The 17939-nt window shown below is 44.7% G+C and overlaps 1 protein-coding gene across 1 annotated transcript in view; it reads left to right on the top strand.

Moving 5' to 3' along the window:
* Positions 1–125: 125 nt before the first annotated feature.
* SH3PXD2B (SH3 and PX domains 2B) overlaps positions 126–17939 on the top strand; it is a 153998-nt gene continuing 136184 nt past the window's right edge. The window contains exon 1 of the mRNA XM_006884352.1: positions 126–200. Within this exon, the coding sequence (XP_006884414.1) occupies positions 126–200 (75 nt within the window). The remainder of the gene's footprint in view (positions 201–17939) is intronic.

The raw sequence follows: 17939 nt of genomic DNA, 5'->3' as shown, positions 1-17939 counted from the left end.
GAAGGGCGGCGGCGGCAGCTTCTCGGCCCTGGCTCCACTCGCGCTCGGCCCGGCCCCGGTCCGCGGCGCTCCGCACCCTGCTCTCCCACACCCGCGCTCGGCCCGCAGCGGCTGGAGGAGCGGCCATGCCGCCGCGGCGCAGCATCGTGGAGGTGAAGGTGCTGGACGTGCAGAAGCGGCGGGTTCCCAACAAGCATTATGTGAGTGCGCCGCGGCCCCACGCCCCCTCGAGCCCGCGCCCCACGGGGGGATCGGGAGCCCCTGGGCTTGGAAAACTTCAGCTCCTGCTTCCCTACTCCTCTCCCCAGCTTCCCCTCCTCCTCTCCCCTGCACTCCCACCTCGGCCCTCGGTCTGCGCGGCCCGGGTCTCTGCCGGCTGCTCCCCCTCCCCCTCCCCCCTTTTGCCCCATTCTCTTCTTCCATCCCTTGCTCCTGCTTCGTCTGCCTGCTTGCCTGTCTTCTGCTCCTTTTGCCTTTTCTGTCTCCTCCTAGACACCCCACCCCAACCCCCAACAGCCCACTCCTACTGCCCAACGGAGGCAGCGTCAGGCTGCTGCCAGTGTAGCGACACAGAGAGGGAGAATATGTTGCTCTTCGCGGACTGGACTCCCCATCCCCACCCCAGTCCCCGTCTTTCAGATTGTCCCAAGGCACTCAGATCCACAGTGCCTGGCCACAGGTAGCCCCTCTAGGGACCTAGAAGTTCGCCTCCTTCCTTTTGGAGAAGAGAGCCTGAAACGATGCAACAGATCTCGAAATATGTTATTTGAATATCTGCACTTTTGAAAGGTTAACAAACATTTCTCTGTCCTCTCTCTCCAATAGCTTCTGTTGAAAAATATAAAAAGTTCCCTTTTAGTATTTCACCCTGGAAATTGAGAATCCAGATGTAATGGACTGGAGAAAATGGGTCAGTAGAATCATTTTACAGATGGGAAGACTGAGGCTCAGAAAGACTAACTACATATACTAGCGCATAATAGCGTTCAGGCCTTTTTTGCCTCTAGAAGGTGTGCCTAGGGCAGGTACTGACATCAAGTGTTATACAACTTTCACGGCCCATTGGGGTTCATTTCTGAGAGTTCAAGTGGCCTTAGTTGGTTCTCTCAGTGGTTCTAGATTGAGGTATAAGAGAGAAGTGGGATGGTGGATCCAGATGTGGGTCTTCCTCTACTGGTGAAGGGGACCATGGTGTCTCCAGTGGTGAGAAGTGAGCAATGGCAGAGCTTAGCTCTGAGGAAGTTAATCAGGAAGGGGGAAAAGAGCAAAAGGAGGGAGTGAGGGAGGGAAAAAATCCTAACAAAGAAGTGCAGAACAATGACTAGAAAAGGGCGTTGGCTGACTCAAGTCAGTCCCTGGCCTCTCTGCAAGGGGTCTTTGGGTCTATTTTCTTATTGTACTTATTTTAAGAAAGCTTGCTCTTACAAGGAAGATCTACATGCCTGCCTAGAATAGCCTACAAAATTCTGAAAGGAGATAGACGGGAATGGGCTCTGCTCTTTCTACTAGAAAGGGTGTGCTGTTAAGAGTCTGTATTGTTATTGGCTGGGCAGCCAGTTATTCCATCCTTAGCCAGGCTGTGGGAAGCTATTTCCTGGACCTGTGGCATCTTTAAATAGAGTGAAGTTTCCCTTGATTCCAGAGGCGAACTAAGTTGTCTTGCCACACTTGCTTTTTTCCTTGTTAACTGTCTCAAATGCTGCCAAATCGTGGTTTCTTGTTTGAGCCTGTTGAACGTGTTACTGACTTGCCTTTAGGGTATGAAGATGCTTTTCACCAATATGGCAACTAAAGGAAACTTTCTGTGTTACCTTCCACCAGCTCTGTCAGCTGGCACAACCAAAATAGATAAAGCTGTATAAATCAATCGTTGCCCATCCACTCTTGTCCTCACACCAAGGGGTTCTTAAGCCGTTTTACAGAGGAGGTGACAATGACTCAGAAAGGTGAGGTGTATGCTTGAGACTACAGCAGGAGAATGAACCAGGTTGTAAATCAAGATTTATGGCAGCTCCACAAGTGTGTCTCCTGCCAGACCACACTACTGCCCAATCTGGTACCCCATAATTTCCCTAAAATTAACCAACAAAAATTAACAAAGAAAAGAGCAGTGGTCATTAAATCAACTGTATGGGATTTTTAATGGCTACCTTTTTAGAACCATATAGTGAGGTCTTTCTTCCTGTGGGTATACTCAAACTTCCAACCTTGCACTTAGCAGTTCAGTGCATTAACAGTTTTTGCACCACCCAGGAACTGCTCCATAAGCAGAACCTCTTAAAAATTAGAAAATCTTAAAAAAAAATATAATTAGAAAATCTGCTATCATTATTCACTGCTTAGTCAGATCTTTCCCTGCCTCAATTTTTTTTTTAAAAAAAAGACTCTGCAGCTATCAGTATCATTCTAAGTTTCTAACCATTTTATAGGGACCCCTTGAAACAAATCTTTGTTAAAACATAAGGCACTAAGTTGGACAGACCAGGGTTCACATTTTGATCTCTCAGCTTGGCAGCCCATAGCCTCTGTGAGCTTCAGTTGTTATATAGACATTGGAAATGGTGCTAACTTCTTAGGGGGAAGAACAGTGAGACTGACAGGACTGGAGTTTTGTAATCATCAGCTCTCTCATTCCCCACCCTCCCCCCAGTGGTCACTCTGATTGGGAACATGCAGAAGTCACATGGTGAAGGATTCCACCAAGAACTTGTTTTTCTGCATGTAGACTTACTCAGTGCTATTATTCCAGGGTCCCTCTCCCTTCCAGCCAGCCTTCTAGTTAGTCAAATGCCTCAGTTAGCCATAGGAACAGAGAAGATGACTGCTATGATGACAGAGTGTCAGAACCCAACAGAAACAGACTGCCAGCAACAACTCCTCTTGTTCCTGAGGACCAGACCCCAGAAGAATGGACGTGTCTGTGATTCTTCTTTGGTGTCGTCTTTTCTGAACCTGGTCTGGCCATCCTAGAGAGATAGCTTGAGCAATGGAAATGGATGTCCTGGGATCTGCCACTGCCTGTTGTGTGACCTCCACTGGTCCATCTACCTCTGTGAGATTGAGCTGCCTCTACTGACAGATGACGACTACTGCCGCTTCTCCTCCAGGGCAGGGGCCTCTGAGGCGCTGTTGGCATTTTGGACTGCAGTGGAGTCCTTGACTTCCATGCAGAAGACGGAGGCTTGATTCCCTCAGTGCCCCTCATGCTCCTGGAGCTCTGTCGGTAGGGACTTATGCTGAGATGCTGAATGAGTCTCGGGAGTTTCCAGACTTAACACAGATGAGGAAAAAGGCCTAGTGACCAATTCTGAAAATCAGCCTTAATGATCACAGCAGCCCAATCGGTAACCATTAAGCGGGGAACGCAGCATTTAATTTTTTTGTGTGTGCATGTATGGGGGCCAGCTCTTGATGACAACTAATGACCACAGAAGTCTTGGTTGTGCGGGGTTTATTCTGTGCTCTGTTGGCTATATAGTAGTTTCCCTGTCTTTTTCCACCTCAGCTCATCACTGTTAAGTCAGAATTAACTCATAGCCGACCCTCCAGTGAGTTTTCAGAGGCTATAAATAACACAGGAGGGATTGTCCATTTTTCTCCCTCAAAAAAACCACCAGAAAGGTGCCACACTGAGTTGTTATCAGCACAATTCCCTACAGACCGTGTCACCAGAGCTCCCAGGCAGGTACTATTGTCCCCCTGCCCTTAGTTTTGACAACCAAAAATGACTCCAGTTGTTCATTGCCATATGTCCCCTTGAGGGGCAAAATTATCATTATGAAACCCTCTACCACCGCCATAACCACTGCACTAGAATATGCCAGTCAGTCTTGAGAGTCCTGTCACGATACCCCATTTCCCCACCTTTCCTGTCCTCGTTGGTAACAGTGGAGAACTGCCGCATGAGCTGCCTCTCAGGGCTGGGCCACCTGTTCCATTAAAATCTCCGTGACCATGGTCCTTGTGGCACCATGTCTGTCCCATCCCCACTTCAATCACCTGTGGGCAGGGAAATCATCAGTAGGGCCAGTACGGAGCCACAGGTGAGGCCTGGAAGAATGCAGGAACAGAAGCTCCTGCACCAGTTGCTCTGGGGTTGATTTCAGATTTTCCACAGAAGGCCCCACAGAGTTGTCAGTGGCTGGTTTTTCTCAAGTAGGTCGCCTAGGCCCTTCATCCATAGCTCTTGTGCTTGGACTCAAACTTTCAGCCTTTATTTAGCAGCTGTGTACATTCTCTGTTTAGACCACCCAGAGGTTTCTAGAAGTGCCCTCAGATTTGTTTGTGTTTTGTGTTTTTGTTTTTGTGGTGTTTTTTTTTTAAAAAAAAAACCCTAACAAACAAAAACCCTGTTGCTATTGAGTTGATTCTAATTTGTGGTGATGCCCTAGTTTACAGAATAGAACTGCTGCTCTGTCTGGTTTTCTTGGCCATAGTCTGGGTAGGGTTCAGATCTGTTGTTCATAGGGTCTGAGTTATCTTTGACTCAATGGCATCTCACAGCAGCAGTCTTTATGTAAGCAGATTGCCAGTCCTTTCTTCCACAGTGCCAGTGGGTAGGACTGAGCCATCAGTCTTCAGATTAGTCAGAATTTGAACTCATTGCTGTCGCATCAGAACCAACTCATAGCCAACCCTTCCGCAGGTTTTCAAAGGCTGAAAGAAAAAGGCGTGAGAGGAAAATGTGCATCTTTCTCCATTGGAGCACCTGGTGGATTTGAGGCCCCAGCCTTTTGGTTGCAGGAAAGGCAGTGTAGTTAACCACAGACCATTTGTTCAGTTCATGTGCAGAAAAGCCTCCAGAGCCTCTGAAATCACAACTGTTGTGTAGGGACAGAAAGCTTCTGCCCTCTGGGGAGACAGGGAGCTGAGGACTTTGGGGTTCACTGACATTTTCTGCTACTGCCTTTTCTTCCAAAGTTTCTGAAATGATGGAAAGGGGCTTCCAAGCCTGGCATCCTAGAGAGACCCTGCCTGGGTTATCTGCTGGTTTATGAGCAGAAGGAAATGCTCCCTGTAGGTTTTGTTTGGAGCCTCCACTTCCTGCACTGGAGAGGGACGCATGACAGCTTTGTTTAGAAGGCGTCTCCCCCCAAAGAAGCCTGACAATATACCAGCTTTCTGTGTTCCAGGTCTTTAAATGTGAACAGTAACAAAATGGCAATAGTAATTACGGTATTAATGATGACACTCAAAGTTTGATAGGTGCCTGGGGGCAGCACACTGGATTAAACTCTATGTGTTTAGAATAGGTACTTTCCTATTACAGTCATATACTACTTCAGGTGTGTGAATGCACGGCTGTTGTTAGCCACCAGCAGACTGGCCCTCTCTCGATGTGAATACTGAGATCCGTTCATGTTGATCTGTAGGATTAATTGGCTGCTTTTTAAAAGCAGATCGCCAGACCTTTCTTCCTCACCTACCTTACCCGGAAAGTTCTACAGGCACCTGCTCATCATAGCTACACACAAGCCTCCCTGGGCAGATGGTCGGTGCCCACCCATGAGGCAAATTACCTGAGAGTTGATCCCTGATCTCTCACATAGAAGGTGAAAAGTCTCTCACTGAACTACGTAGCAGCTGCTGCCATGCCAGTGGCCAACTCGGGCTGTCTATCTGTGTCACAGACTAGAACTTCCCCAGAGGATTTTATTTTATTCCATTTTATTTTATTTTTAGGATTTTCTTAACTGCAATACTAATAGTAGCCTTTCACCCACCAGCCATTTCTTCCACAGAGCTGCTGATGTGTTCAACCATCAGTTTGAACTAGAAGTCAATATGAGTAACAGTGGATTGAAAATGACTTATGCCACCCAGGTAACAGATACATAGCAAGGCAATAAAATAAATACCTCTCCATCTGTCAACAGGCTGCTGAAAGAACAGGCAAGTGTGTTTTCTAAGAAGTGAAACCAGAAAGCTCCTTAGATGAATGACAAGACTTTGTCTCACATACTTTGGGTAGAAAGAGGGGCCAATACCTAGAGAAAAAATCCTGCTTGGTAAAGTAGTATATTGAAAGTCGATTGATCCAGGAGGTGCAACAGTGAGTTCAAGCAGCAGTGATAATAAGCGTGGTTTGGATCAGGCAGAGTTTCATTCTCTTGTTCATAGGGTTGCTGTGAGCCATCTTGATGGCACCTAACGTCAAGCTAGGTCAAGTAATCTGTGATCCAGTACTATCACACCTTTACATGTTATGTATTAAGATATTTCTTCTTTTTTAAGAATTAAACCATTACAGATACGAAGCCCCTGTTTGGCCTCCCAACCCATCCCCAAGCAGTATTCTGCATTTGGTATTAATAAATGCCTCATTATTCCCGTGTACTTTTCCCCTCCACCTCACATTTGTCAGTTTGTTTTACTGTGGTACCTTGAAAGATGCTAGAAATTATGTCACCAGCCTTTCACATAACAGCACCCATGCTGGACAGGTGTCAACAGTGCTTCCAGACTAAGACAGAACAGGAAAAAGGACCTAGATCTACAGCTGAGAAAAGGCCAATGAAAATCTGCTGAGTAATAGTGGAACCCTGGTGTGTCTACTGCCAGAGAAGAGCCACTCTGGTTAGAAGGCTCTCCAGATGTGGGTGGGGAAGAGCTTCCTCCTCAGAGCACAGTTGACTTTAGTGGGCTTCTGGAGTCAAGCTCTCAGGACCTTGCCTTGCTGATGTGTCACAACTCAGATGAAATCGCTCTCAAGAAAGCAAACGTCCATTCAAAATCAGAGCATGGAATGTATGACATATGATTCTATAAAATTGTGTGTCATCAAAAAGGAAATCCAACACGTGAAGATTGATGTGCTAGGTATTAACAAGCTGGAATGAACACATAGTTAGCCATTTTGAATCAGACATTCATTCTGTGCTAGAAAAGACAAATTGAAGAAGAATGATGGCGTGTTTATCGTCAAGAGAGAACATTTCAAGATCTGTCTTGAAGTGCTCTATTGTCAGGGATGTGATATAGTCATACCTCTACAAGGAAGACCAGTTAACACAACTATCATTTTAGATTTACACATCAACTACTAATGCCAAAGGTGACAAAACGGAAAATTTCTACAGTCTGAAATTTGTTATGCATGCCATCAAGATACATTAATAGTTACTGATGTTTGGATGCATAACCAGAAAAGGATAAAATTGATGAATAAGACCTAAAAATTAAGTCCCTGTGTGCGTCAAAGACTTTTTCCAGTAGGGTGAAAAGAAAAGCTACAGACTGGGCAAAAACATTTGGCAAGGACATCTCAGACAAGGGTCTCATAACGAAAGTTTACAGACTACTCCTTGGCTCCATGAGAAAAAGACTGATAACCCAGTAACAAAATGGGCAAAAGACATGGAAAGACTTTTCACAAAGAAATACATTCAGATGGCCAACAGACACATGAAGAAATGCTCAAAGTCACTGGCAATCAGAGAGATGCAAATCAAAACAATAATGAGATAACCAGTAATAGTAGTAAAGTTTAACAGGACAGCAAGCAATAAAGGTTGAAGAGAATGTGGAGAGATTGGAACTCCCATACCCTGTTGGTGGGATTGTAAAATGTTACAGCCACGCTGGAAGGCAGTTGACATTTCCTAAAACAACTAAACCTCGAAATCCCATGTGGCCCAGCTCTTTCTCTGTTGGGAATACACCCTAAGTAAATGGAAACTGAGACATGAATAGAGATGTACAACTATGTTCACAGCAGCATTAGTCACAATAGCAAGAAAATAGAAACAGCCAAATGTCCATCAGCAAATGAATGGATGAGAAATTGTGGTGCGTTGACACAGTGGAATACTATGTAGCACAAAGGAGCAACAATTTCATAAAATATGAGAGAGTGTCTAGGGAACATTGTGCCAATAAGTTAACTAACTCGGTCTCATAAAACCAAATCCTGCCTAAGACGGTTATTGTAAAATAGAAGGATAACTAGTATTATATGTATGCATGCTCACAAAGGGCAAGAGAGTAGGAAATGGAGAAGGGAGGAAATCACAATGTAGTAGACAGATTGGGGGAGAGGAGAAGGGATAGGAAAGATCCAGTGGGGACTTGAAAAGACAGGGCAATAATAGGCATAGATCAATATGAATTAATTTTGTAAAACAGTGTATATGAATGATTGTATGGAACAAAATATACATGAATGAAACAGTGTATATGAATGTTGTATGCAAACATTAGCATAGAAAATAAATTTTTTTTAAAGAAAAGTACTATAGTTAAAAGAAGAAATAATTACTGGTGAATAGATTGTGAAACTTGGAAACCAAAAGATCTATAGTTAGAAAATATGACCTTGGTAATAGAAAAAAAGCCAAGGCTCACATGATAGAATTTTGCAAGGCCAACAACTTAATTCACACAGCTATCATTTTATAATAAATGCGGACCTTGCGTGGTAGAAAATACACATGAATGAAATTGACTACATCTGCGGAAGGAGATGAGGGAGAAGTTCAATATCCTCAATCACAACTAATTTAATTTGAAGCTGAAGAAAACCAAATCCATGGGAACCCAAGTATGATAATGTTCTACCTGAAGTTAGAGACCAAGTCAGAACATGACCAAAGACCATGCAAGGTGTGGAATGATATCCAGGACATCATACATGAAGAAGGCAAAAGGTGATTAAAAAGATAGAAAGAAAGGAAGGAAGGAAAGAAAGATGGAGGGAGGGAGGGAGGGAGGGAGGAATGGGATGTCAGGAGAAATTCTAACATTTGCTCGTGAATGAAGAGTAGCTTTGAACGAAATACAAAAGCCTAAGAACTGAACAGAAGATAACCAGAGGTGTTCTCAAGAAGACAAAGCAAAATATTACAATGAAGTGAGCAAAGACCTGGAGCTAGAAAGTCAGAAAGGAAGAGCACACCTGGCATTTCTCAAGCTGAAAGCATTGATGAGGTTGGGGGAGGGGGGCAGGGACCAATCTTGGCAGTAGTGAAGGATACTATGAGCATAATATTTTTTTTTGTTATACTAGTTTATTTACAAAATTTGAATACATTGTTTTCAAGAACAGATTCTCCCAATTTCCCTCACACCCCTCCACCCACCAAACTGTACAAATCCATGATTAATCCTTCACACACATCCTCATCCCTCTGCTTCCATCCTCTAACCCCCTTGGATCCTCATACTTATTCTACAATTATGGTTTTATACAATATTTGTCCTTGTGGGACTGAGTTAGTGTCTATGAGCAAAATACTAATTCAAGAAACATCAACGGAAGATGGAAGGAATACACCCAAGTCACTGTATCAAAGGGGGAAATTAGTCAAAGCTCAACTATTGCAGAGGTAGTATATGATCGAGAACTGAGATAATGCCGGAAGGAAGACATTCGGGCTGCACTGAAGGCATCAGCAAAAAAACAAGGCTATAGGGTTGGATGGAAATACCAATTGAGATATTTCAACAAATAGATGCAGTGCTGCAGTTGTATGATCTGTGCCCAAAAATTTGGAAGTCATTTAAAAAGATGGTACTCTTTATTATGCAATAAATACTTTTATGATGCTGAAAAAAAAATTTTGGAAGTCAGCTGCCTGACCAGATGGTTAGAAGAAATCCATATTCATACCTATTCCAAAGAAAGATGATCCACCAGAGTGTGCAAAGTATTGAGTAATACCATATACAAGTAAAATTTTGCTGATAGTAACTAAAAATGGTTATAGAGTACATCACCGGGGAACTCAAGTTTGAAATGCAAACTAGATTTGAAGAAGCCGTGGAATGAAGGATACACTTGCTGATGTCAGATGGGTCTTGGCTGAAAGCAGAGAATACCAGAAAGATGTTTACCTGTGTTTTGCTGACTGTGCCAAGGCATTGGGTTGTGTGGACCATAACAGGTTACGGATAACATTGCAAAGAAAACATAACGGAACATTTTAGGATTACGTTCATGAGGAAACTGCACAGATCAAGAGATCGTCATTTTAACAGAATGGGGGGAGTACTGTGTAATTTAAACTTGGAAAGGTATGCATTATTTTACTATAACAATTCAGTATGTATGCTGAGTAGATAAAATCTGATAAACCACTACGGTGGTATCAAGATCGGAAGAAGACTCATGAACAACTTGCAGTATGCAAATGTTAGAAATTTACCGAAAGGAAACTTGAAATATTTACCAATGACACTTTAAGACGGCCACTATCTTTATGGATTGCACTTCAATATAAACCAAAAATCCTCACAATTAAACTAATTAATAACATAATGATAGAGAACATTTTTGGTTGGGTTCTCAAAGAATTTACTTGAATCCACAACCAACACCATGGAAGCAGCAGTCAAGAAATCAGATGACATGTTGCATTGGGCTCTAACGCACTTTAAAGTGCTGAAAGCAAATTTTGCCCTGAGGGCTAAGGTGTTCCTGGTGCAAGTAATGGTCCTGTTCAATCACTTCATATGCATTCGAAAGCTGGACCACGAAAAAGAAGAGCAAACAAGAATTGATGCCTTCGGATTATGGTCATGATGAAGGATATTGAATATTCCATGGGACTGCATGATGAACAAACCTATCTTAGAAAAGAAATAGTGTACTCCTTAGAAGAGAGGATGGTGAGATTTGCCTCATATTCTTTGGGCCCATTACCAGGAGGGATGAGTTCTTGGAGAAGAACATCGTGCTCGAAACAGTAGAGGGTAAGCAGACAGAAGAGAGGAAGTCTGGGTGAGCTCTGGTGGCCTAGTGGCAAGAAGCTGCAACTATAGTCCCAGAAGTGCATGGTTCAAATCCACCAGATGCTCTGCTGGAGAAGGAGGAACAATCTCCTCCTGTACCAGTCAGATCTGATTTGACGGTACACACAAAAAATAACGAAATAAAATAAATTTTTAAAAAAACAAAGATGGGGTCAAGTGTTCATCAAAAAGAAAGCACAGCTAACCCCTTTTAAAAAAGAGAGAGAGGAAGTCTGCCAACAATGGATTGACAACAGTGGCTAAAGCAGTGGGCCCAAGGAGTGCACTGACTGCACAGATGGAGCAGGTGTGGGTAATGTATGTCCTCTCACTGAGTTGGAACCCACTTGGTGGCACCTGAGAGCAGTTGTACACTAGACTGCCCGAGTAGGGCTAAACAGTAAACCCATCACTACTTAACATAGATAGGAGGTTCTAGGCCTTGGAAGAAAGTCCTGGCAATCTGTGTCTGGGGGGTGAGGGAGAGACAAATCCATGGAAAACCATAGTTCTTCTCTCACATACATGGCACCACTATGAAGCTGAGTCAACACAATGCCAACTGGCTGTTTTTTAAACACCAAGCTCAGTATTGTGATACTATTTCATCTTTACAATCATGCAAAGCTCGTAAGCAAGGACTGTTAATATCCCCATTTTACATTTTATAAGGTCACCAGGTCCTTTTGTCCTGAAGGTAATCGTAGATTGATGAGAAATGAACTTGACTTTACGGAGCACTTTACCAAGTACGAGGTCCTTCTCTGGGGACTGGCTGCCCTTCCTGATAACATCATGAGATGAAATCTCAGCATGCTCACTTCAAAGGAACATTCTGACTGGAGTTTTTTCCAAGGCAGAGTTCCTCCTCCTTCCAGTTCATGGTTTCTTTAGGAAGAAGGACCTGACAATCTCCACCTTTGAAAGTTGTTGGCCTTTTGGACAGCAGCTGGCATGTAATAACTCAAACCAAACCCACTGCTTGTGCGTTGATTCCAATTCATAGGGACCCTTAGCGAGTTTCCAAGAGGAGGCTGCCCATCTTCCTCCCGAGAATCGGTTGGTGGATTCAAACCATTGATCTTTGGGTTAACAGCCTCATAAGTTATAAACAATACCCCCAGGTCTCCCTGGTGTCTAATAAACACTCATTAAATGGTGGTGGTGGTTGAATTTGTCATGCACCATCTCTTTAGAACTGCCCCGTAGTATTGACTAGGCTTGTAATGTTTATGGGAGGGAATCAAAGGAGCTTTTCTCCCACAGAGCTGCCTGTGGGGTCAAACTAACTAACCACTTAACTATTGTATCATCCTTCAATAATGATCATAGTCACCGTTAGTCTTATTTAGTGCAACTCAGCTTGTTGCCACGGAGTCAGAATTGACCCATAGCTGACTCTCCAGTAGGTTTCTGGAGGCTGTAAATCACATGGAGGGAGATTGCCCATCCGTCTCCCTCAGAGCAGCTGGTGATTTGAACTACCGGCCTGCCTTTGGGTTGGCAGTGCAACTCGTTACCCACTAATTCATCATAGCTTCCTAAAGCCATATTAGTGATATTAATAACTATGGTTCCAGACACTTTTCTGGCCCTGAAGGCATGCTCAGTGTTTCCTGTGATCTTTCACTGAGGAGGTATTTCTTTACTGGGTCCTGGGCTGGGCACCATTCTGTGTTAGGGATAGGACCTTAAACAAAGCAGAGCCATGCTTATCCACCCTAGAGGCTGTGCAGTGTCATAGGAACCAGTACCTATAGAAAGCATCGAGGCCCCTTTGGCAGATTTTTAAATGACTTTTATTTACATGGCTGTTGCTTTTTTCTGATTGTTAAAGAGGCAGTTGAGCCGCTTTTGCAAGCTGTGCCAAGTGAGTAGCCAGCAAAAGGGCTGTTTTGTGTTGACGTTGCACCTCCCCCACCGCTATGCTATGCCTAGGACCTCACTAGCCTCTCTCAGCCATGGGTGCAAGGAACAGGCACAGGTCTCCCCTGGAGTTCATCGTCATTGGGAGATTTCCCAGCCTGCCTCTCACACTGTGGGCTCTTGCAGCTGTCTTGAGGTCAGGGGGGACTGTGACTGTGACCTCTTAAGGTTACTGAAATGTCACTTAAGAGTTCAGACTTTGGATCAGTGCCATTCATTGCATCTGGTATGCAGGGAAGGCACATCAGGCTGCCTGGTTCAACACTCTGCACTGTCACTTGTCAACTATGTGGCCTTGGGCAAATTACCTACCCCACTCTGTGTCTTACCTGAGGCTCTGGTGGCCTAGTGGTAAGATGCTACGCTGCCAACCCAAAGGCCTACAGTTTAAATCCACCAGCTGCTCCTCAGACAAAAAGTGGGCAGTCTCCTTCTGTGTAATTTACTGCCTCTGAAAACCCACTGGAAGGTCAACTATGAGTCAGTTCTGATTTGATGGTACAAAACAACAACTCTGTCTTGATTTCACTATTTATAACAATGAAATAGTAATAGCCCCAATTTCATGGACTTTAGTGGGACAACTGGGTGCAGTGGGAGTTCAGTAGTAGAATTCTCACCTTTCATGTAAGAAACCTGGTTTTTGGCTGCAGCCATTGTACCTCATGTACAGCCACCACCTATCTGTCTGTCAGTGGAGACATGTTTGCTGTGACATGATGCAAGTTACAGCAGAACTTGTAGACTAAGATAGACTAGAAAGAAAGGCCTGGCAGTCAACTTCTGAGAAATCAGCCATGGAAATTCACGTAGATCAAAAGGTCCTATTTTGTCATATAAGGGCTTTTCATGATTTGAGGGCTGACAGTCAACGGGTAATAAGCAATAAAAGGATTGAAGGAGCTCTGGTAGGATAGTTCATAGTGTGTTGTGCTGCCAACCCAAAGACCAAGCCTCTCCACTGGTTCGAATCCACCAGCTGCTCCTTTGGAGAAAGATGGGCAGCCTCATCCCATTATGATTTACGTGCTCGTACCTGGCGGACAGAAACAGCTCATTGGGCAGTGAGTGAGTTGAGGAGATAACAAGGGCTCGATAACCATTTGTTAAACTAGATGTGTGCAGTTTTGTTTATATTCATAGGAAGTTTGTAACCACTTAAACACCCATCAGTACAGAAAAAGCTGAATAAAACCTACTGTATTCACATGCTTGAATGGCATCAAGATAGTAAAACTGTCTTTCATTGTCTGGCAAGGGAATAGTCAAGGATAAAAGCGGACAACTGCCCAGGCTAATTCTCACCTGATTAAAACCCAAAGATGAGAATATGTACCCATGTGAGCACAGGCATATAGGTGAGAAAATACATGTCACTTGTGTTTATGGTCGTGGTTTGTTTTTGTTTTTGTTTTTTTTTTTTTTGCTTGTCTGTGTTTTTCTGCTTTCCACATGTTTCGCAGTGAACACATGTTTTTTTCATAAAAAAAAAAAAGTGGTGAATACTCTTTTGCAGAGAGAAGCAGAAATACCAAGCTGTGTGGCTCCAGCAGTCACCACATCCTGCCTCCCCATCCAGGCCAGGCTGCCTGCCTCTGTCCTGGGCTCCTCCACAGCCCCCACCCTCAGACACAGCCCTACTCCTGTCACACAGAGGGGTCTCTCTGGATATGGCTTACCAGCCTGTGAATGGGAAAATCGAAAGAGGCAACTAAGAGAGATGGCCTGGCAAGTGCTCACCTAGTTAAAATGCACTGTGCTCAGCAGATCCAGGCCCTCGAAGCATAACGCTGTGTCTAGGTGTTCGCTAGCTGCCAGTGAGTTGATCCCAACTCATGGTGATCCCATTTGTACAGGGTAGAACTGCCCCACAGGGTTTCCAAGGGGCAGATCACCCCATCTTACTGCCAGGTGCCACTTAGGGGTTTGAACTGCCAGCCTTTTGGCTGATAGTCATGCTTGTAGCCAATTGAGCCACCCAGGTACTCCTTGCAACTTGGTCATGGTGGAAATGATTGCAGGCCTAAATGTTGCAGACCTGATACAAGGTCCCTGATACCAGACCAAGATCCTAGTTTAGGGAGATGTGTCCCTGCCCCACTTGCCTAGTGTTTCAGGCACCCCACCTGGAGGTCAGGAGCCAGTCTATAACCCAGAACTGCTGAAAACGGAGGACTGGAAGGGCTAGGATTTCTCATCTGGGACACTCATATATGTGTTGTAAACCGCCCGCTTTTTTTCCCTTAAAGGAGAGCTGTGGTAGGGATGCAGTCAAACTTTGTATGACTTGGTTTTTCCTTCCCTCTTTGGCAAAGGCCAGCTGGGTCGTTGTAAGGTTTGAGGCTGAGTGGATCATGTGGCTGGATGTTTGTCGGTGTGTCTGCAGTCAGTCTGTAGTCCTGGGTTCAAGTCCTAGTTGTCTCATTTACTCATGGTTCGTTCTGGGTCTTCTCCTCTGAGGGGGAAGGTGGTTTTGTCGGGGAGATGTCATGAGCTTCTGTGCCAAATGCCTGAGGAGGGGCCCTGCGAGGACAAGCAGTCCCTGGGATTTTCACTGCCCCAGTAATGCCTCTCCTGGGGGTATGTACAGCCATTGTGGGTGGGTTTGGCCAGGCCCTGTGGAGCTGGGACACGAGGATAAGCAAACAAAATAGACTTCTTGGTTTCTGTGTTCCCAGTAATGGACAGTGGGTGGGGGCTGGTGTGCCTGAGCCCTCTGGGTCTCTGTCTTTGCAGAGACCTGTGGACACAAACTTTACCATAGCCTGCCTCCCTCCAGCCCAGGCCTATGCTGCAGTTTTTCTCCCCTCACTGGCTCTATACTCAGGCCTGTAGGTGAGGTAATGATGCAAGGCCCAGAGAACAGAGCTCTCCACGTTTCTCCTGCCCATCTCCAGCCAACCTGGGCAGATTCAGGGCTCCTAGATTCAAGCAAACTAAACAGAGGGCACTCAGTGAAGTTTGAATTTCAGATCAGCATGCAGGTGGTACAAATAGTACAATAGTAGGGACATGATGCTAGGAAGGATGGAGGGTCTGCAGAGGACAGGGAGACCCTCAACCAGGTGAACCAGGTGGATTGACAGAGTGACTGCTGCAGTGGGCTCTTGTGTGTCAGGAAGTATGAGGATGGCACAGGATAGAGGATTCAGATCTTTTGTTCATAGGGCCGCTGTGAGTCGTACTCAACTCAATGCCACCTAACAACAACAGCAACACAAATAGTTAATGCACTCAAGTGTTAAAAGTCTGGAAGTTCAAGTCTACCCAGGGTTTCCATGGAGGAGAGGCTTAGAGATAGATTTTTGCAAAATCAACTGCTGAAAACTGTGGAGCACCTGGAGTTACCAAGAGTTGAGGCCATGGCATCTGGTTACTGGTGTAAGCCAAATTTGGAAGAGATTAAATAACTTCACACTTGTTTTGATTCCAAACTGTTTATTATTATCTTCATAAAATAGTGGGTTTTGCATCATAGCTATTATGAACTTATCTTGTGCTCCAGATTTCTCATACCTCTGTCACCAAATTCTCATGACAGCCTTGTGTGATAAGGAGATTTACCTAAGATTCTTGCCTTGCTAGTGACAGAAATAAATTTAACTAACCAAAGGAAATGTAAAGAGAGCAGACAGAATCGAGAGAAAAGCCTAAGAACTGTGCCTGAGAAAGGACCAAGGCCGCTGGAGACAGATATCCAGGGAAGGCGTCCTGTCAGAAAACCGTGGGCTTTGCCAGCAACTGCTCCATTCATTTTTGGTCCTTCTAACCATTCTGTTCTAGGAAGAGAAAAATCTGATTGGCCAAGCTGGATCACCTGACCACCTTTGTCCATGTGACAGCTGAGTCTCACTGGAATTGTAAACAGATAGCAGTGAGGGAGTCTTTGAAGGTGATTCAGGGCACTGTTGCTGGAAGACTGGAGGGCATGGAGGCTGCAGAATCTGAAACCATGTTAGTTATTAGTGTCCAAGCAACATATGTGCAACTGAATGAAATGTTGTCCATTCCTGCACCATCTTGGTGATTTGTTGGAATGTTTGCATCTCTCACACCATATCAGGCAGTATTCTGTTGTGGTTCATAAAGCTTTTTCATTGGCTGGTTTTCAGTAATAAATCACCAGGCTGTCTTGTTTCTCTTGGTCTGAAGTCTCCATTGAAAGCTGATAAGTGACCCTTCTAGTATTTGAAATGTCAGTGGAATAGATTCCAGCATCATAGCAACACACAATCCACTTTTTGGATACTGTATGTGTATTATTAGTAGCCCATTTCACAGATTTGAAAGCCAAAGTTTAGAATGGTGAAAATTTTGCCCAGGGTTACATTTGACTTTATTGCCTGTTTTTGGCTCTCAACAAAGGTGCAATAAACTCATCCCCAGACTTGAAAGGAAAACTTGCCTTAAATCATGTGAGGATAATAACTTTAAAGCATGTGAGGATAAAAACCTTCATCTGCTTAACTAAGCAGAATCATATTGACCCCAACCCACAGGAGTTTCAAGTGAAGCAAGCTGGGAACCCACACTATGGCGTCATCATTTCCTCCTCTTCTAGCCAGGGTGTGAATCAGCAGCTTTGTGGCTTCAGGCCACCTTTGGCATCAAGTCAATTCCACAGATGTGGGTTTATAGTCTCCTCTGGGCCAGACATGGCCCAGAGCCGGAAAAAGACTGAGATGACCAAGCACAGTGCTTGTCCTCACAGAGGTCACATCTGCTGGGAACACGTCACCACAGGATAAGGGCTGTGACGGGGCCTGGGGTGGTGCTGGGAGGACAGTTCAGGGGTCTGAGGGCTGGATTGTCCAATATTTTCTAGAACAGAGGTGCACTGAGAAGTAGGATCACAAGGAGATGGGTCTCTCAAATGGAGAGGTGGAATAGCGTGGGGCTTCTTAATGTGGGTAGAAAATTCAGAGCATCCTTGAATTTGAAAGAGGAGATGACATATTTATTTTCATTGACATAATAACTAAAACTCAGCATGACCTTCCATTGTCAGCATCCGTGGCGGGGGAGGGGTTGCTGCTGACCACCAGCAGCTCCTTGGAAGCCTGTACCTTGGAATCCCAGCGGAGGGTCAACTATGAGTCGGTTCCAAGTTGACAGCATTGAGCTGAGAGCTTGTTTCCGTTATGAATCAAAGCAACATCGTTAGTAATACCTGTGATTTAGTAGTTTACAATTGTTGTTGTTGTTGTTATGTGCCGTCGAGTCGTTTTCGACTCATAGCGACCCTATGCACAACAGCCCTAAACCCTGCTCTATCCTGCGCCAAC

This window comes from Elephantulus edwardii, unplaced genomic scaffold (assembly GCF_000299155.1).
Source record: "Elephantulus edwardii isolate Elephantulus edwardi_28Jun2011 unplaced genomic scaffold, EleEdw1.0 scaffold00033, whole genome shotgun sequence".
Lineage (NCBI taxonomy): Eukaryota > Metazoa > Chordata > Mammalia > Macroscelidea > Macroscelididae > Elephantulus > Elephantulus edwardii.
The sequence above is the reverse complement of the archived record's forward strand: the minus strand, read 5'-3'. Positions and strand labels throughout refer to the sequence as shown.